This window comes from Adiantum capillus-veneris, chromosome 12 (assembly GCF_014529385.1).
Source record: "Adiantum capillus-veneris isolate H3 chromosome 12, ASM1452938v2, whole genome shotgun sequence".
NCBI classification, from domain to species: Eukaryota; Viridiplantae; Streptophyta; class Polypodiopsida; order Polypodiales; family Pteridaceae; genus Adiantum; species Adiantum capillus-veneris.
This window is the reverse complement of record NC_140942.1, coordinates 17,738,986-17,760,239: the sequence shown is the minus strand read 5'-3', so window position 1 is coordinate 17,760,239 and position 21,254 is coordinate 17,738,986. Positions and strand designations below refer to the sequence as shown.

Genomic DNA, 21,254 nt, shown 5'->3' with positions numbered 1-21,254 from the left:
GAGAGAGAGAGAGAGAGAGAGAGAGAGAGAGAGAGAGAGAGAGAGAGAGAGAGAGAGAGAGAGAGAGAGAGAGAGAGAGAGAGAGAGATGAAGGGCCGCCCAAGGGAGCCACCATGTGAGCAAAGGGTAGGGTAAGGGGCGATCCCACAGTGGAAATTGAGAGGGTGTGAGAGAGAATGGATACAAGGCCGGGTAAGTGAGTAGTGTTAGGAAATAAGACGTAGCTAAATAGATAATTGAGTAGATTACTTAATGGAGAGAGACAGATTTACATACACAAGATTATAGAGTAGAGAGAGAGAGAGAGAGAGAGTACACACGATATACGTGGTTCACCCAATGTGGGCTACGTCCACGGGAAAGCAGCCACTCAATGGCTTTAGTAGTTCAAAACAAGAAGTAGTTTACAAAGGGATTATACCCTTAATGGCTCTAACCTTGTTGCATCAACTTTACACTCTGAAATGTGTGTAGAAATGGCCTCCTTTTATAGGCCAAAAGGGCTGCCCTCTCTTATGAGAGGCAGCCATGTGTAGCCGCCCTTGTGCAAATAAGTCCAAATCGGACCCTCCAATCCGCCTATGTGTGGCCGCCCTTGAGAAGACAAGTCCGATTTTGAATTCGGCCACCGGCCATTGAATTCGGCCATCGGCCATCGGCCATTGACTTCCGAGCACTGGCCAACAGCCATTGACTACCGGCCACCGGCCACCGGCCATTGACTACCGGCCATCGGCCAACCGGCCGGTTGTTTTCCGACCACTTTCCGACTGCCGTCCGGCCATAATATTCCGGCAAAAAGGAATATTCTCGCGAGGGAAAAAAAAGTCTCGAGGGCCTCCGCCCCCAAGGCCCCTAAAGTTGCCCCTGATTTTTTACTGTGAAAATTTTGGTTTCCGGTGAGTGATGTTCCTTCACGCACAATGGCTTCTCCTCATAATGGGGACCTTACAAATGTGCGCTTTTACCACAGAAAATTACAAGGGTAAATCAATCTCCATACTTAACAATCTCCCACTTGGAGACTGATCTCCAAACCAAACCTATGACTGTTTTCCATTCTGGCTTCTTATCCTTGAATGCCGATTGAAGATGAGCAAAAGCTCAACTTCTCCTTGTTGACCACCTTTGTAAACATGTCTGCAGGATTTTCACGTGTATGCACCTTTCCTAGCTTTAGCTGTCCCTCTTCCAAAAGAGTGCGTATGAAGTGATATCTCACCTCAATGTGCTTTGTCCTTGAATGAAAGGCTGAGTTCTTCGCAAGATGAATAGCGCTTTGGCTATCACTGTACAAGACACAATTGTCTTGTTTGAATCCAAGCTCTTCTAAGAATCTGTGAAGCCACATAATTTCTTTGCTTGCCTCCGTCATTGCTACATACTCTGCTTCCGTGGTAGAAAGTGAAACCACTTTCTGCAGCTTTGAAGCCAAGCTTACTGCTGTGCCTCCAACCGTGAACACATAGCCAGTAGTGCTCCTTCGAGTATCTTTGTCACCTGCCATATCTGCATCATCATACCCTTCTAGAAAAATATCAGTTCCTCCAGAATACAAATCATTTGTTGTTGTCCCTTTTAGATACCTAAGTATCCACTTCACAGCTTGCCAATGCTCTTTACCTGGGTTGTCCATGAACCTACTCACAACTCCCACTGCATGTGCAATGTCTGGCCTTGTCCAGACCATAGCATACATTAGAGAACCTACCGTTGCAGCATATGGAACTTTAGACATATAGGCTATCTCCTCTTGTTTCTTTAGACACATATCCTTCGTTAGTTTAAAATGACTAGCCAAAGGTGTAGAAACTGGTTTTGCATTTTGTATTGCAAACCTTTCTAGTACCTTCTTGATGTAATCTTCTTGAGATAGCTTTATTGTCTTCTTCGTCCTGTCCCTTGATATTTTCATACCAAGTATCCTCTTTGCAGCACCTAAATCTTTCATTGAAAAAGATTTAGATAGCTCCTCTTTTAGGTCTTTGATGTCCTGCATGTTAGCACTTGCAATCAGCATGTCATCAACATACAACATTAGGATGATGAACTTCCAATCTCCCAAATTCTTCGTGTAGATGCAGTGATCCGAGTTGCATCTTGTGAATCCATGATCCAACATCCATCGATCAAACTTCAAGTACCATTGTCTTGATGCTTGCTTTAAACCATACAAGCTCTTCTTTAATCTGCAAACCATTTTCTCCTTACCTTTTATTTCATACCCCTTTGGTTGAAGCATGTACATTTCCTCCTCTAAGTCACTGTGAGGGAATGCCGTATTTACATCCATTTGCTCGAGATTTAAATCATGAGCAGCCACAAGGCTTAAGACAAGCCTAATTGAGTTCATTTTTACAACACGAGAAAATATTTCATTGAAGTCAATACCTTTATTTTGAGAAAACCCTTTTACCACAAGCCTAGACTTGTACCTTTTCTTCCCACCTTCTTCTTCCTTCAGCTTGTACACCCATTTGTTTTGAAGTGCCCGCTTACCTTTAGGCAACTCAACCAACTCCCATGTTTGGTTGCGACGTAGTGAGTCCATCTCCACTTGCATGCTCTTCGTCCATTCTTCTTCGGATTCATGTTGCATAGCTTCTTCGTATGATTCCGGCTCTCCGAAATCTGAGATCAAGAGATGGTTGAAGGAAGGAACAAACCTTTTTGGAGGTCTACTTGCTCTTGTAGATCTTCGGGGAATAGGTTGAGGCTCCTCATTTGGTTGACGTTGTTGCACATTGTCACCGTCTGCAGTCCTTGAGTCTTCACCCTCCTCAAGCTCCATGTACTCATCACCTGTTTCTTTTGTTTGTTTTCTTTCCAAGTAATCTTTGTACATATTTTGTTCGTTAAAATTACATCCCTACTCCTTAAGATTTTACCATCTTCAGGATTCCATAGGCGATACCCAAAGTCACCTTCTCCATAGCCAATGAAGAAACACTTTTTGGACTTTGCATCTAGCTTTGATCTTAGGCTTCTATCTATGTGCATGAAAGCCTCACACCCAAACACTTTGAGAAATGCATATTTCACCGGTTTACCTCTCCATGCCTCTTCTGGAACTCCCACATCCAATGCCATTGAGGGTGACCGGTTGATTAAGTACACAGACGTACTTACAGCTTCCGCCCAAAGCTCAAGCGGTAGGCCTGCATGTAGCCGCATGCTTCGTGCTCGCTCCATGATTATCCTGTTCATCCTTTCCAAAATCCCATTTTGTTGAGGTGTCCTTGGGGTTGTCCTTTGCCTCCCAATGCCATTGCTAGCACAAAAGCTTTCAAAAGCTTGGCTGCAATATTCACCTCCATTGTCGGATCTGAGGCATTTAACCTTGGTACCTGTTTCATTCTCCACAAAGGATTTCCACCTTTGAAATATGAAAAATACATCGGATTTATTCTTCATGACATAAACCCATGTTTTTCTAGTCGCATCTTCTATGAATGTTACATAGTACAATGAGCCACCAAGTGATGGTGTACTTGCAGGACCCCAAACATCAGAATGAACCAACTCAAGTTTTTTAATTTTTCTTTCATTTTCTGATTTTTGAAATTTTACCCTCTTTTGTTTACCATAAACACAATCTTCACAGAACTCTAAGTCCACTTCTTTCAAACCTGGTAGAAGCTTCTTTGTTTGAAGGATTTGCATTCCTTTGGCACTCATATGCCCAAGTCGATAGTGCCACACCGCACTATCAACTTCTGTAGTTGCTGCACAAGTTGAAGGTTGCGTGCTAACAGTACACAAGTAAAGTGTACCGACCTTTTCTCCCTTGGCAACCACCAAAGATCCCTTTGAGATCTTCCACCGTTTGTTTCCGAATGCAATGTTGTGACCTTTATCGTCCAATTGTCCTATAGAGATCAATTTTTTGCGAAGAGAAGGAACATGCCTAACATCTTTAAGCTTCCATTCATTTCCGTTAGCAGTTTTGATAGAAATTGTACCTTTGCCGACAATCTCACAAGCTTCATCATCTCCCAAGTATACATACCCAAAATTACCTTTGGTGTAATCTTGGAAATGTTGCTTGTGTGGTGTCGCATGGAATGAAGCCCCGGAATCTACTATCCAGGAATTAGACACACTATCTAATGAGAGAATTAGAGCATCTTGCTCTACTTTACCTGCCACATTGGCCTCCGATGTTGGCTTTTTGTCTTGAGACTCGGTCTCCTTCTTCTTCTTGGACCAGCAATCCTTCTTGACGTGGCCCTTCTTGCCGCAGTTCCAACATTCAAGAACTGACTTTGTGCGTGACTTGCTCCGTCTTGAGCGATCACGACCCTTTTGGCTTTTGAACCTCTCCTTAGGCCTTCCTCTTGTTTCCACTGACAATGCAGCACTTGATGATTCTCTTGTGCTTCTCCTTCGTATTTCCTCGCTTAGGAGAACACCCACAACATCATCCAACTTAAGAGTATTTGTACCACAGATAGAATTACTTACAGCCATCACAAGGCTGTCCCAACTATCCGGTAAAGATGATAGTATAAGGAGAGCTCGCACTTCGTCATCGGAAATGATTTTCACCGATCGAAGTTGACTTATGTTTGTGTTAAAGTCATTTAGGTGTTCTGCAGCTGAACCATTCTCTTCCATCTTTAGATTGAACAAGCGCTTCATAAGAAATACCTTATTGGATGCTGATGGTTTCTCGTAGAAGTCGTCAAGTGACTTCATCAAGTCCTCCGTAGTCTTCATCTCCGAAACATTGAAGGCCACCGTTGACGCCAAGCTTAACCGGATTGTTCCCAGTGCCTTTCGATCAAGGATAATCCATGCTTCATCTGCCATTGTTGCAGGCTTCTTCGCAAGACCGCCTAGTGGCAAATAGAGGTCCTTCTGGTAGAGATAGTCTTCAATCTGCATCTTCCAATGTTGGTAGTTTTTGCCGTTGAACTTCTCAATCTTGAGCTTCCCTTCCTCGGGCATAACTCCCACTCAATTCAAGGAATCCTTTCCTTGAGATAATTTAGCTACTACGAGCAAACCTTGCTCTGATACCAGTTGTTAGGAAATAAGATGTAGCTAAATAGATAATTGAGTAGATTACTTAATGGAGAGAGACAGATTTACATACACGAGATAATAGAGTAGAGAGAGAGAGAGAGAGTACACACGATATACGTGGTTCACCCAATGTGGGCTACGTCCACGGGAAAGCAGCCACTCAATGGCTTTAGTACTTCAAAACAAGAAGTAGTTTACAAAGGGATTATACCCTTAATGAAGCTCCCGCCTTGCTTCACTCTCACCACCTCACACTAACCTTGTTGCATCAACTTTACACTCTGAAATGTATGTAGAAATGGCCTCCTTTTATAGGCCAAAAGGGCTGCCCTCTCTTATGAGAGGCAGCCATGTGTAGCCGCCCTTGTGCAAATAAGTTCAAATCGGACACTCCAATCCGCCCATGTGTGGCCGCCCTTGAGAAGACAAGTCCGCTTTTGAATTCGGCCACCAGTCACCGGCCATTGATTTTCGACCACCGGCCAACGGCTATTGACTACCGGCCACCGGCCAACCGGCCGGTTGTTTTCCGACCACTTTCCGGCCGGCCGGCCGACCGGCCATAATATTCCGGCGAAAAGGAATATTCCGGCGAGGGGGAAAAAAGTCTCGGGGGCGGAGGCCCCCGAGGCCCCTAAAGTTGCCCCTGATTTTTGACTGTGAAAATTTTGGTTTCCAGTGAGTGATCTTCCTTCACGCACAATGGCTTCTCCTCATAATGGGGGCCTTACAAATGTGCGCTTTTACCACAGAAAATTACAAGGGTAAATCAGGCTCCATACTTAACAAGTAGAGACCCAAAGGGTTGATTTCCATGAGATAAGAGAGAGAGAGAGAGAGAGAGAGAGAGAGAGAGAGAGAGAGAGAGAGGGAGGATAGTCGGGCAAGGCAAATGGGCCCAAGCCAGGCAAAAGGGGCCAAAAGAGCTCCGAGTTGGCCGATAAAGAAGACTAAGCAAGGGCAATCCAATCGCGGACCAAACGGAAAAAGAAGGAAACCCAAGGATGGCAAAGCCAAGCCGACCAAGGTGGGCAAATGGAGTGCAGATGAGTAAAAATCCCAAAGGAACGAATTCAAAGGTAAAAAAGGGTAAGGTTAAGAGGGAAAAAAGTCAAAAAAAATAAAAAAAATTACAAGGGGCACTAACAACAACGCTAGTGCACACCCCCCCCCCCCCCAACCTCCTCAAGAGCACAAACCAAAGAGAGCAAAAGAGAGCAGATAGAAGCAAAGTGGCTACTCCTTCCAAAAAATGCCAAACTAAGGTACCAGATGGGCCAATTGGGAAGAAGTTTCCAAAGTTGAAGACCCCCCACTTTAAAAACCATTTTTTAAATGAAATGGAGGCTTTTTTGTGCCATTTGAAGCATGCAGAGTGGAGTTTTTTTGGTAGAGGAGTGTGCCTATCAAATCCCTTTGTAATTTCTCTTGAAAATGGCCATGATAATGGCATTGCAAGCTCTATACATGCCTTTTGAAACATAATCAAGCCATTGTTGCTCCATTTCGCTATCGTTTCCCCTTCCCCCCTTCTCTTTCTCCTGCTCTTGTTTTCCTTTGTCCCCTTATATCATGATTAGACTCCATTTGCTGGGCATATGTACACAAAATAAGAAAATTGAAATCAAAATTGTCAAAAATTATCCATTTAGTGCAAAAAAATGCCCATAGTTACCTGTTTTGAGTTACTACGGTCCACATTTGGAATGCACATGCCCCCCCCCCCCCCTTCATGGAATCCCCCTGGATGACAATGTCCCACAAGGAGAGTGTCATTATGGGATAGAACATCGTGAATATGCATGGCTTGGATTGGCCCTACCATGCTATTGATGTCAATGCAGGTCAAAACAATATGTTGTGCTAAAGGAGGGTCTTGAACAACACAGTTTCCAAAAGTGTTTGATGGTGAGGATGGTTGTGTTGGAGTTATCTTCTTGAAAAGTAGATTTTGCAAGTGAAATTCTTGTTCTTTGATGGTAGGTCTTGATTGTGAGGGTTTGTTATAAGCATCTTTGGGTTGCCATAGCTATATAGGTTGATGTCGCTTTTGTAGTTGCCTATGATGATCACAAAAACTGATAATCGTGGCCTTGTAGGCTCTAGTTTCCTTTTGTCTCCAAACCATTTGTGTCTTTACATATGAGTAGGCCTACACAAAAGGTACTTGGTCAGAATGAATTGTGGATGATGCTATTTTGGGTGACAAGCAATCTCCCATACTCTAACTCTATTGATACTTCATTGATGCCAATTGGGCTAGCATTCCAAAAAGAGCACGGCCTTGGGCTAAGCTTATTCCTGAAGCTTGCTTGGAAGTTGTGAATTCCATGGAGGAGAGCAATGTGTGACTATCACTATTCGAGGTAGTGGTAGTGTGTTCGGGCAAAGCATCGACACTTGAGACCAACAAAGGCATTTTCTCCAATGATAGATTACTCTAGCCAATCATAAATACTCTCTCTTTAGAAAGGTGTCCCTCCCAACCTCTTAGTTAAGGCAAGAATCCTCCTCAACGAATTTATTTATCTAGATCCTTTCCCCTCTCTCTAAAGAGTGTTGATTCATCTCTTATACCTAATTTTCTTTCTTCTTAAAATCTTCTTTGCTCAAAATAGGGATAAAATCTCTCTAAAATCAACTATGTTTCTCAAATTTTTGACAAAAATACATATATGTGTATTAATATAAACATTAATTGAATAGTTTGAGTTTATTTAAATAGTCTTCTATATATATAAATGTGTGTGTGTGTGTGTGTGTGTGTGTGTGTGTGTGTGTGTGTGTGTAGGGAGAGAAGATTGGGAAGCAGTGGAGCGGCTTAATTACAAGCTGCTTTGCAGCTTGTCGGAGGATGAAAGAGATCTCTACATTATTGCTTGTTGTCATAAAAATCGCAACAAATTAATTGACAACACAGGCATACCTCCATTACAAAACCATGAAGGAGTAGTCATTGAATCAATCGACTACAGTTGGTAAGAAGACCAAATTAAACCAATCTGGGATATGTCCAACACAGAACACAGGTCAGGAATCAAACATTATGGCGATGTATTCTTCTAAGGACATTGAGATCAATTTGATTACTTTTATGAAGAAATGGTCTTCAAGCAGAAATTATTTCAGATAGCCTTCCATCTCCTCCTAATGCATATGAAAGTCCTTTCGACCTTGAAGAAGAATCAAAAATTGATGATTGTCAAATGGAAAGTCCTCTAGTTCCATTACATATGGAAAAGGATGAGCCAATGGAAGAAGCATGACTAGTGCTGCCCAAACTCAAAAGACTCCCCAATTTGTGCAAGGTATAAGAAAGGTAAGAGATATTACCTTCTACAACATTGATAGTCTAGAGCATGATGATATCATCTTAGTTGTAGAATACATGCATAATTGGATCTATCAACAAATGCTATTTGGGCGCATGAGACAGCAAACTGCAGTAGAAGCTGCAGTAAATGGTTTTACAGGCATCCTCAAGAGATGGTGGGAGATGCTTCCACCTGAAGTAAAAAATTCAATTATGCGACCTGAAGGAAATGCCTTTCCTCTTTTGCTCTTAATTGTAAGTATCTACAAAGAATTTATTGGGCATCGAGAAGATCAAGCATCTCTGGCATTACAAGCTTTTCATGAAGCTCAAAATCTGTAATTTCTCCTCCATTTGGGATTTTTGTATCTATTGCGGAAATTTAATAAGAATTCTGAAGAAATCAAATCAGAATTTGTGCACAAACTGCCAAAAGCCATTACCAAGTTGCTTATCGAAAAATTGGACAACCAAAATCTGGATCTCTAATCTGCCGCAACACTTGGGGGTTATAATCCAAGCCTTACAGGTAGTAATACAGGAACTGTGTATTCAAAAGCAGGCACAAAAGGAATTGAAGCATTCAAAACCTTCAAACAAGTTCTGCAAGCAAAATTACTACTCCAGACATTTTGGATGCGCCAACAAAAAGAAGGAATGCTCATGCAAACATCCTCAGAAGAGCAAAAAGGAGAAGAAGTTCAAACAAAGATCCAAGCATAGATTCTTTCAAAAGCGTAAGTCCACATCTTCAAAAAAATGATAATAAATGTTTTATCTGTGGCATGAATTACATGAAGATTTGAGGTTCATGAAAAGCCTGTAATGTTTTATTTGTGGAATGAAGATCAAGCATCTCTGGCATTACAGGCTTTTCATTGATGTTTTAGAAGACATCAATGACATCCAAACCAGCATGTGTCACAACACAAGGTTGATTCTTAAGAATCATCAAAGCGTTACAAAGATCACCAAACAGGTAAAGAAGTTCATCTCCTCACAGCAAGAAGAAATTTATGAACCACTAAATGGAGATAACAATCTTTCGCCACTAAAAGGAGTCTCCATTACTATAATTCTGAATACAAAATTTTAAAATTCTCTCATTGCTATATTAGATATAGGAGCCAGCTTGACTCTCCTGAATGAAAGGTTTGTTCCTAAGAACTATTGGGAGAAACTAGATGAACCATTTCTAATCAAATGTGCTAACAAAGCTGAAGAGCCGATACAAAATCGGATCAAATTATGGTTACTTCTTGGAAAAGCCAGAATACCTAGCTTTGCCTATCTCTGTTCTCAGTCAAGTTATGATATGATCATTGGCAATGATATTCTGGACAGATTGCAGCCTATCACCTTCCACAACAAGAATTTTAAATTCCAATGGAAGAAAAAGGGTCATAGTACAACTATCCTACATCAAATTCAGTATACCATTCCTTCATACGAATGGCCAAATGTCTATCTAAATGAATTTAACCTAACACAAGCGGCTACCCAAACTAAAGTTGCAACCCTGACACGAGCAGATCCCTATCTGCCTAAAGGATGCACATTTTTTCCAGCAACGACAAACAACTATTCCGACAAGCCTCTTGGTTTGCTCAGTGGGACTACAAGTACGAACACATCAAAAGCTCCAAAATTGTCCTTGCTGACATCCTAAGTCGACTCATTCCATAGGCGGGGTGAAGTGACATCATCACTTAGGTCATGAAAGATGCCACGGCTGTGCCAGCACATAGTGACTAGAAAAAAGCGTGAGCATTTAATCTATAGTGGTGTGCTCCTGGAGATTCTACCTAAAAGCTAAAGCCACTTTATTCCCTCTCCACTTGTAAAGCCACTTTATTCTCTCTCCACTTGTCAAGTCACTTTACTAAAGTCATTCCCTCTCCACTAATAACTTGGTGTGCACGACAAGTCACTGGAGTTTGAAGGCACCTTTCTTCTCTATATAAAAAGAGCGCCCCCTCATTGTAAATCATCTTCGGTTGAGCCTAGCTCTTACAGAGCGCATAACCCTTAGTAGTCTCCTCTCTTTAGTCGAGTCTTTACATGTAGCTTAGCCTTATCCCTTGTACAAAGCTACATCAAGATAAGCTTTCCCTTTGTATTATGATCCATTGCACATTCGGTGTATTTACCTTCCGCCTATGTTAATAGAAATACACAGCTTCCACCTACAATTGTGTGGTGTGCATATTTGTGTGTATATGTGTGTGTGTGTGTGTACATACATATTTATGTGTATGTACATACGTATGTAGATATATGTATATATATATATATATATATATGTATACATATATATATATATATATATATATATACATATATATATATATATATATATATATATACATATATACATATATATATACATATATACATATATATATACATATATATATATATGTACACACACACACACACACACACACACACACACGTTGCCACTATCTTCTACAAGGGCATTATTTGAGCTTCAGTTCAACAACATGTGAGGTAGTTATGCAAACTAGCTAACTAATTTGGTATTTTAGGTCAACGAGAAGATTTTCACATTTTATGAACATCTTAGTAACATGTAGTCATCAAGAATTCAATATATCCATAATGGCATCTAATAAATCAAAGAACATGCAAACATCCTTTTCACAAAAAGAAAAGAATCCAACATATCATGCATGGATCCAAAAAAAAACAAAAAAAGGATGGATTTTTAGATCGTGCTAAGAGTTAATATGATTAAGTTAAGGTTGAGAGGAAGTGTTAAGATGCCAAGGAAATCATCACCAACACATTGAGAATGGACACCAACTAGCATGCAATGATTTATACGCATACATCGACTTTGCCTCCCACTCCATCAGAGTCCTCACATTATCAAATGCTTGTATATAGGCACACCTCAAGCTTTATGTAGCCCTCATTAGTAATGTCATTACCTTGGTGGAGGTGGAGGTGGAGGTGGAGGTGGAGGTGGAGGTGAAGAAGAAGTTGCGGTCTCGCCTTGTGAGTTCTTGTCTAGGGTTTTGTGTGTCCGTGCGTGCAAGACCTCGAGCTCTTTTCTATGCTTCACCTTTTCAAAGACAGCAAGCTATCACACCTTCCATCTCCCATTAAACCTTATTTGACTCAATTTGATATTGATGTGCGACCAAATAGCTCAACGGCTTACTGCATGTGTACCAAAAGATACGCTAGAAGTTTCTAAAATGATAAGAGACATTGATACAATATGCACCGACCCTTATTTTGTAAAAAAATATGTGGGTGGAATTTCGTTATCTTCCTCACCATTGCTTTCCCCTCGGATAGGGTTATAGGGGCGACACCACCTCCAAGGGCTAAACTCTCAAGTGCTCATGGAACTTGATTATGAGAATGAGCTACGGGCAAGATTCTCATTCATGACAATTCAAAATTGTTTCAACCCAGTAGGGCTCCCCAATATCGGAAAAAACCTCTCAAATGAATAAGTTAAGGGCGAGTTTAGTTTTGACTTTCCATGTCATATATAAAGAGGTGTTGGACCTTAAAAGTGTACATTGATAAATTTCTTTTTTTCACTGTGTTTACCTTGCACCCAGCGTTTTCACTCCTTTAGAACTTTCTTCCAAGAAGCTCTATGCATACACTATGTAGTAGTGAATTTTTTTTTTTTTTGAAGCCAATAGTATACTAGTATACTATTATCAGCTACAAGCATTATTCGTAATATTGTATCCATTGTGCCGCTCAAGGGCATCTTATCTAGGATACCACCTCCCCAGTGAACTAGGTAACCCAACTCCTACCCCATCATAAGAGCATGAGAAGAGGGTACCAGCCAAGCATGTCAATCTGCCCTCCGCACTTAAACCCTACTCTCCCACAAAAGTCCCAAGCCTGAGGCAACAAGTTTGCCTCGTTGTCTAATTTAGAAGAAGTCAATGAGTTTCTTGAGGAAGAACAAGGCACTCCCGCAGCTGATAAGGACTAAAGAGGTGGAAACCTTGAGTAATGATACCACCTCCGCAACGAACTCGCAATCATGGCCAACGTACCTACTTCACAAAGTTTGAGCATATCCAAACTATAAACAGCGCCAAAAAAAGCCAAAAAAAAAAAAAAAAAACAAAGAAGGAGCTGTTCCTTGCACAATGTTGTAACTTCTCCCTTAGGATGAAAGTGATGGATCAACACCTCTCGTTTGTAACAGACTAAGAAGCCTGATCATTATGAGCATCTGAACTATCCTTTGAATATACCAAATTTGGTATAAACCAGCAGGCAATGCCCCATAACGAAATCCCTGATAAAATCGTCGTTGAACTAATCTATAGTTAAGGGTTGCGATACATCAAAAAAATGCAAAGCCATAGAATTGACACAGTTTAGAAACATTGGATTGACAACCACCAAGCTAACTCAACACATCAAAATCGTCTCCAAGTGGTTCGGAACTCAACGTGTGTAAGGTTCCATGTACGCGGTTGAAACATCCAGGTAACTCAATTTTACTGCTTCTCCATTAGATTACATTCAACTCTCCCATCGAATGATACCTGTAAACCATTTTGGGTGAAAGGCTTTTGGCAAAGTAATCAAAACTGACCACCTCAGCTGCTCGCCCAATCACAAAATGACTGGCTTACAATTTTCAATTGTCAATAACATCATGACCAGGCCTGTATATTTTTCCTCTACTTTGCATTTCTGCATTTACCTTTGAAGATGTAAAGAGTAGACCTTTTGTACTGTTAATTTGGACAGTGTTGGTCCCCAGCTGGGCATCAGATCAAAACCATAACTCACCTTTCCTTTCCAAATATCAATTTCTTTATCCTAAATTACAAAACCGTCAATACATCATTGAGACTAATGCTTGCTCATTAGCCTTCTTTGGATTAGTTTTTGTCTCAAAAAAATCAGAAAGATATAAGTGCGTCATAAAAAACATGAGGAGCCCATATTGGTCTCTTGCAAAATAAGCAAATGGGTGACTCTGCCAATGATTGTTATGACCAACTGAAAGGAAACCTTGAGAGAAAAATTGACCTTCTCTAAGCCTTCCTATAAACCATGTCCAAGCTGGCATTGTGAAACAGCACATTAAAAGCTCATTCATACCTCAAAATTTTAAAAGATGCAGCAGAGAGTCCTACTTAACCGTCATAGAATTTGCCTTGTAATGGTTGTTGTTTTCAAATTTCAAATTAATGCTGTAATTTCTATGAGGAGTTCATGGCACCCAAAACTGTAGTCCTCAGAAATATAAATTTTATGCAAGACAAGATCAATACGCATGTGCTTGTAGCCAAAACATTACTTTTGAGGTAAGTGTTCTGGGGTTGGCCGTTGTCTTCCATCTGGAATAGCAATAAGTGCAATTGGCTTCAATGGCCTTATGTAGGGCGAGTCACATATGAAGTAGCCCTTTCTCTCTAGCTGAATAATATCACCACGTTTGAGGTTCCTCATATTTGCATCACCCAGAGCCTGGATTTCCCATCGGGTTGTTGGGTTGAGAACTGAAATGAAATCATCTTCTTCTTCTAGCTGCAAAGAAGCCTAATATTAGATACATGCAGCTGCTAAGTTGCTAGAAAGAAGCAACGGTGAGAAAGACAAGTGTTCCACCTTTTTCTTGGTGATAAGGTGATCCAAGTCGATCAAAGCAAGATTTACAAGCTCTGCAAAATCAGCTAACCATGTCAACTTCAACTTGGTTGTCTTTACAGAGCCCTCTAAATGCAGCCTGCCCTCCAAACCAACCACATTTCCACTTCCATCTCTTTGCACTGTTTCGACAACGGCATTGCCCCAGTCCATGAGTGTCACTTCTTCTCCTTCTGCCACAGCTGCTGCATCAGCAGCCTCCAGCCAAATCTGTTTGGTAAATGTTGTAGCCTTTTTCCCTGCCGCTTCCCACTTCTTATGTCGTGGAATGATCCGTACAAATGCTTGATCAGGGCCATCTTTCAGTGAGAAAAGCACCCGTCCCTCTTTCACAATAGCAGTATGACGTGGGCATACAGGATCAACAATCTTCTTGTTTATAGTCCAGAGTTTATCCCACTCCATGAGGTTCAGGTTCTTTGAAGCTCCCTAAAACAGGGCATGGAGGTTTTCAACATTAAGACACACAAACATGCTCGGTCATAAACTGGGAAAAAGAAAAGAGGTAACCTGGGACAGTATGAATTGCTTCAATGCTTCGACGGTCAGTCCTCTTCTTAAAATACCTCGCACGGTAGGAAATCTGGGATCATCCCAGCCCTCAACTTTTCCATTGTCTACAAACCACTGCAATTTCCTTTTACTCAATAGTGTGTAGGTCATATTCAATCGGCTAAAATCCCAGACGTGCACCTTACGCAACCCCATGTCCTGCAGCACTCTATAATATTGATCCTGACGATCGTGATACTCACTGGACCGCAGAGCATGTGTCACTCCTTCAATACTATCCACATATGGGCATGCAAAATCATAAGTAGGGTACACCTTGTATTTATCCCCTACCCTGTGATGAGCAATGGGATTGCACCTGTAATATACAGGGTCACGCAGAGATTTATTTACAGCTTGCATATCCAACTTCCCACGCAGACAACATTGCAATCCTCTTTCTGTGCTATCAATCATTTCCTTCCACAGAGCAAGATTCTGTTCTACCGTCTGTTTTCTGCATTTGGATTCAATACCATCCATTCTCTCCTTCCTCATCTGCTCCCGAGGAGTGTCATCGACATAAGCTTTTCCTTCTCGAATTAGCTTCTCTGCCAGTTGTAATAAATCTGGAAAATAATCAGAAGTGTATGACACTACATCACCTTTAACCCCCAAGGTATCAAGATCTGCAAGGATACTCTCAACAAATTCATTGTTTTCTTTTGCTGGATTTGTATCATCAAACCGGACAATAAGTCGACCTTGGTACTTGTTAGCAAAATACTGATTTAGAAGAGCGGCCTTTGCATGACCAATGTGCAAGTAACCACTTGGCTCAGGAGGAAACCTAGTGCAAACTTTTCCCATTTCTGCATCTGGGAGGTCAATCTCAAAGGATCCCTCCACCTTTTCTATAGCTTTTGCTCCGTCCTTATTCAAGTTCGCATCCGCCCTACTAGAGCCTTTCTTCACAATATGCTTGGCAAAAGCATTCATAAGTGTCTGGTAGGTATTCAGTAAGGAATTATACCAACGCACTAGATGAGAAAATTTTGCAGACTTCCTAAGACTCTCCCACCTCTGACCAGCACCTGTGGTAGAAAGAAATCTTAGAATTCGAGATGTGCAGACAAAAGCCCTCCTAGAATACTTAAAACATGCCTACCTAACTTTGCCAGATCATATAAGAAGAAATTCAACACGTGAAAACACATGAAATCCAGGTAGCTCAAGTCCCATATTTCCAGTTGACTGCAAGCACACCAAAGAGCCTGGTTCTCTCTTAGATATGTGAAAGATGAAATGAGCATGTGGATATGCCTGAGCTAGGTCAAGCATTTCATGTTCATCTTGTGTTTGGGGATCACTCATGTGAGCACGCCAGCTACAAAAGTGTAAATCCCAAGTTTTGATAACCGATTGGCTTTAAAAGAAGCAATAAAAAATTTGCTTCAGAATCTGTATGTTCAAGCTTTCCGAAATGCATTTGCTCATCCTTGACAAAATCAGAGGTGGATGTCTGCAGTCAAAGGAACAATTCATGAGGCCACTGATGGTTATGTTGTTATAACCATGACTGCAAAAAAGCCATCTTGGTGTGAATCCCTTGCTTAAAGGCTCCACTCAGGTCCAAGCATAATCTTTAGGGAGCTCCTCACACACACACCCCAATTGATATATACCATTCTACACCCTCACTATGGTACCAGACAGTGCTAGCCAGATTATGCATACCATACTTGTACACCCAACGCATATAGTTTGCACTCTAAGCCCCTAGTCATGCAGCTCCATCCTTTACATTAACTGCATTATCTTCTCCCAGTTATTGTATACTCCAAACTATTAAACACCCCCCCCCTTTCCCCCTTTTAGCTCCAGTCATTAGCTTTAGTTCTAGAATCAGTTTGAAAACAGGTATTTTGTGTGAACCTAAGAGTTGTCCGTCTTTGCATAGGTCATGAATACCCAATTTTTATTTCATAAAGAAACATCGTGGTGCTTCTTACCCTGAAAGTTATTTTCAGTCCCTTTGATTCTCATGACCCCTATGCTCACTTGGTTTATGTGGAATGTCAGGGGGTGCTTTTCTCTCAAGCAATTTCCTCTTCCTTTATTGATCCACCCAAAGAGAAAAATTTTCTCTTCCGTGAACGCTTCCATCATGGTGATTATGAGGATGAGCTCTTGACCAATAGGTTGTGGCCCTCACCCAATCATGTTACATGGCTGCTATTTGGAAAGAAGAATGGCTTTAAACCACCTGAGTTGGTCACTCGAGTCTGTTCAAAAACAAACAAATCCAGTCCTTCTTGACACATCCCGTGTGTCATCCCATTAATCTCACGAAACAGCTCTTCAATCGATACCACTAGTACCCTGTATGGCATCTAGAAAAAACATAAGTCTTGACAGCTCTGACAGTCCTCTGTTGCTTGCTTGACTCACATTTCCCTCATTTTTAGGGATGAAATGAGACTAAGCTTCCATGCAACCAGTAGATGGGTCAGAGTGAGTTCTATGCATCCTGTAACACCAATTAGAATGATCACTATGGTGCTTTAGCGAGTAGAATTTAATCCATGCACCTTTTACCTGGACCATCAGATTCCAGTTACTATACTCTTTTCTCTCGTAATTTCACTTTTAACAATACCCATTATCCAATCGGCTACCAAGATACTTCACATCCAACCACATAAGGCCACAATACCTTGGATGCAAACTACAAAACTATTAGTACAGAACATTAGTTCCGAAGGTTGACCTTTTTACCAGCAAGGCCTGCCAAGATGGCAATATCTGCAACAGTGAGTGAATTGCCGACCAAAAATGTACGGGTTTCCAGGTACGAGTCAATGTGGAAACAAACTTTCTCAAAAGCTGCTCCAATAGAGAGGGATGGAGCATACTCAATCCATTCATCCACCTGCCAATCATGAAAGAAGCTATCTCAAAAATAAGCAATAGTCCTATAGCATCTGAGCAATATTTGGCCCTTACCCCACACCCACATTGCATGGAAACAAGCACGTTCGTGCTTACATATACTACGTACATGTAGACAAAGATGAATCCAAGAAAAATCCAATTTCATCTTTAAGGAAAGTGCAGCTTATTGGCTCAGCACAAGAAAATTAACCTCGCTGACAACAATGAAACAAGCACCTCAAGGTTGAGATACCAGCCAGTACTTGAACTATTCTTAGAGATATCCCTAATCATCAAAAACCTTAAAGAAACAACAATGTTTCCATGTCCACTGTGATGATTTTAAGGGTTAGAGTCTCTAGGTCTAGACCAGAGAAGCTACTAATCACTCAATATTTCCGGCCAGTCACAAACGCTCTCTTCCTAGAAAGGTGGTCCATGCCAATCTCTTAATCATAGCAAGGATCCCTAGCCACAGACTAACTTCCTCTCTCTAAATTCTCTCTTCTCTCTCAAGTGGGTGCTGATTCTCTCAACCTGAATTTTACTGGTCTCTCTCTAGAAAAACTAGAGTTTTCTCTCTCTTAACAGCTGGAGACTTCTTTTTCCTGGCAAATTTTCCCTCTCTAGAATCTGCTGTTTTTCTTTCTAAGTTTCAGGCAGATTCGCTCTTTCTAACAAAGGGAATCCACACATCATCTCTCTCTCTCTCTCTCTCTCTCTCTCTCTCTCTCTCTCTCTCTCTCTCTCTCTCTCTCTCTCTCTCTCTCTCTCTCTCTCTCTCTCTCTCTCTCTCTCTCTCTAAAAAGAAGTTATGCCATTTCCTTCTTGAATAACAGGTCTTGAGTTCAACTCTCCTCGTTGGATAGATATTTAAGGTCTCTTGGGATCATTTCCTACGACGTTAAAATTTCATAGTCACAAGGATGCGTCCCAAGGAGTGGGAATGGGGGATGGGGCTTAAATGGATTTTTAGTGTAAAAAAGAGGGCGGGACTGCAAGTGGGGACAGGAAGCCCAAAATGGGCGTCCCCTGTGACTATGTCTTCTTCTCGGGGGTGTGTGTGGGTGTGTGTGTGTGCACGCTAATAAGGAGGAAAATGGTATAACCTTTCTATCACCCAATTGTGGTAGATTGGTTATGCCATTTCCCTTTTGAATAACAGGTCTTGAGTTCAACTCTCCTTGTCGGATAGATATTTAAGGTCTCTTGGGATAGTTTCCTACAACGTTAAAATTCTCTTCTTCTTCTTCTTCTTCTTCTTCTTCTTCTTCTTCTTCTTCTCTCTCTCTCTCTCTCTCTCTCTCTCTCTCTCTCTCTCTCTCTCTCTCTCTCTCTCTCTCTCTCTCTCTCTCTCTCAAGATGGAGCTAGCTAGTTTGATGCATTTGCATGGTTGTACTACCCTCAACCTATAGACATGCACAAATCTCTAGTACTAGTGCTCCACCCATGATCCATCCCCATAGATTTCATCACCCACCAGACATCCCTCTCTCTTTTATTTTGTACCAGTCTGAACTATTTTGTCGTTTCCGATAGACAGAAGACACACACACATGTATACTTGATTTGTCTCATAGGCCGACTTCGGCCTCACATAGACGTTAAAAAGCTCTCTCTCTCTCTCTCTCTCTCTCTCTCTCTCTCTCTGGGCCAGCACAATGGATTATGTTTTGGCTCAGCCAAGTTTCATACCCTCTATTCAAAACTTTACACTCGAGCCCAGGCCTATTGGGGCAGCAATAGATCATGCTCTCCTCACGTTTACCGTCGCATTCCAGTTCAACACAACTCAACTGGGCCCTGGCACAGACACCTACGCATACCTGATACACTTTTTCTTCAGAGACTGATTATGTCTACATAGATGGTATCTACAGATGCTTATGCACAGAGGATCCGGGGAGACATTTAGGGGAGCTCAACTTCTATATTGACAGAGACACTACATAATGCAGCAGCAGAGGCATACCCCCATATTGAGCCTGGGTAGCCACGACATTCAGGGAGAGCACCCCAAAATAGCTGGTATGATCAAGAGTGCAGAGAGACGAGAGCCCAATCATTACTCATAGGCAGTCACGGATTGCTTCTCGACGTTTGGTACGACAAAAGAAGAGGGTATTTCTAGCTCGGCTAGAGCAAGATTTATATCAATTGTTTTTAAGCCAACATGGCGACTTTTCCATGAGCACTCCCCCGCACCGGTCATCACTTCTGCGGAGGTATGGGTGCATCATCTCTCTACACAGTCTCGAGGCAGCCACCTCTTCCAGATCCGCCAGAGCCATGCCCACACACATATGCTTTCTTTACCGCCGAGATGGTAAAGAAAGCCATTGACAGGATGAAGACTAGGAGAGCATATGGTCACGATGGCCTAGTAGCAAAACATTTTATACATGCCAGAGATTTGCTTGCAAAGCTTCTAACAGTGATGTTCAATTGTGCCATGTGCGAAAGCCTACCTGATACTTAGAGTTTGTCCATGATTGTACCTATCTTCAAGTCAAGGGACCCTCTAGAGCCTAGGAACTACCGCACTATCATGAGTGGACACACATTGGCACAGTTGTACGCATCCATCCTTGAGCAGCAATTAAGTAGATGGGTAGGGAGAGAGGGTGTACGAGCAACAGGACAGGCAGGTTTCAGGAGAGGTTTCTCGCCCAAGGGGCAATTCCATACAACGCACGGGTCCATACAATGCCATGTCATCACATCCATAAAACGCACGCATGTCCATATGGTGTTGCCATGTGTCAGTCTTTACGCAATTCGGTCCCTTGCTTTATTTTTTGAGGTTTTAGGCCCCTCGGCTCGGCCCTATAAGTTGGGTGCGGTTAGGGTTTTAAATCCCTAAGCCTCATGTCCTCTCAACCAACCTTTTCAAGTTGGGCATGCCACGTCACAAAGTTGTGGCATACCCCCTTTTGAAAGAGCAGTTATTGCCCTCGATTACACCAGCAAGACAAACAAAGGACAAAAACTAGTTCAATAGTGTCATGATTGTGATTATGTTAACAGTATTACATCTACTCCTAGTTGCAGATACGCGAAGTGCCATGCCAAGGAGGACCCCTACGCTTGGATGGTCACACCCCTTCGCCCAAAAGACGTGTCTCTTCGCCAAAAGCCACACTCCTTCGACAACTAGTCACACCCCTTCGCTCTACGGGTGCGACTCTTCGCCCAATGGTTGCAGCTCTTCGCCGAAAAGATGTGTCTTTCATCTAAAGTCATGTCTCCTCACCAGGAGATGTGTCTTTTCATTTGTGTCTCTTCGTCTCCTATATAAGGAGCCCTTGTATCAGACATTCAATCAATGAAACACAGAGTCTTCTGAGTCTTGTTTCTGAGTTCAGTTCAAGTTTCTTAAGTTTTAATCATGAGTTTAAATACTTAATTAAGGATTAGTACCTAGAATCCTTACAATGGTATCAGAGCAAATTTTTTCCCAAGACCCGAAGGTTGCAAGCCTCTCACCCTCGCCGCTACACTCTACCCCCCTTCCCGGAGTTGCATGGAAGAAGAAAGAAAGATGGATTGCAGATTGCGATGCCGGTGTTTAACCCCCTGATGTAAGCCTCTCCCGCAACCACATCCAGACACGCACGCACCCTTTGGTGGCTGATTTGCGAGCAATTGCTTACCCAAGCTGAGATGGAGTGGTGGCCGCAGATTCCCTGCCGCAGATTCCCCCTTGCATGCTCCTGTGCCCTTTGATGTCCACCAAGGCTGGCTGAATCGCTGGGTTGCATTTCGTTGGACGCCCTTTCACAAGCAGCATGTCCTTTCATGCCCAAGGATGTGTCC

At 42.0% G+C, this 21,254-nt stretch overlaps 1 protein-coding gene across 1 annotated transcript in view; it reads right to left on the bottom strand.

The window, feature by feature from the left end:
• Positions 1-13,512: 13,512 nt before the first annotated feature.
• The window catches only part of LOC147445377 (glutamate--tRNA ligase, cytoplasmic-like), a 39,335-nt gene continuing 31,593 nt past the window's right edge, over positions 13,513-21,254 (bottom strand). Inside the window, exons 3-6 of the mRNA XM_086524892.1 lie at positions 17,282-17,435; positions 14,522-15,597; positions 13,973-14,440; positions 13,513-13,891 (exon numbers count right to left, since the gene is read on the bottom strand). Of these exons, the coding sequence (XP_086381018.1) occupies positions 13,658-13,891; positions 13,973-14,440; positions 14,522-15,597; positions 17,282-17,435 (1,932 nt within the window). The 3' untranslated portion in view covers positions 13,513-13,657. The remainder of the gene's footprint in view (positions 13,892-13,972; positions 14,441-14,521; positions 15,598-17,281; positions 17,436-21,254) is intronic.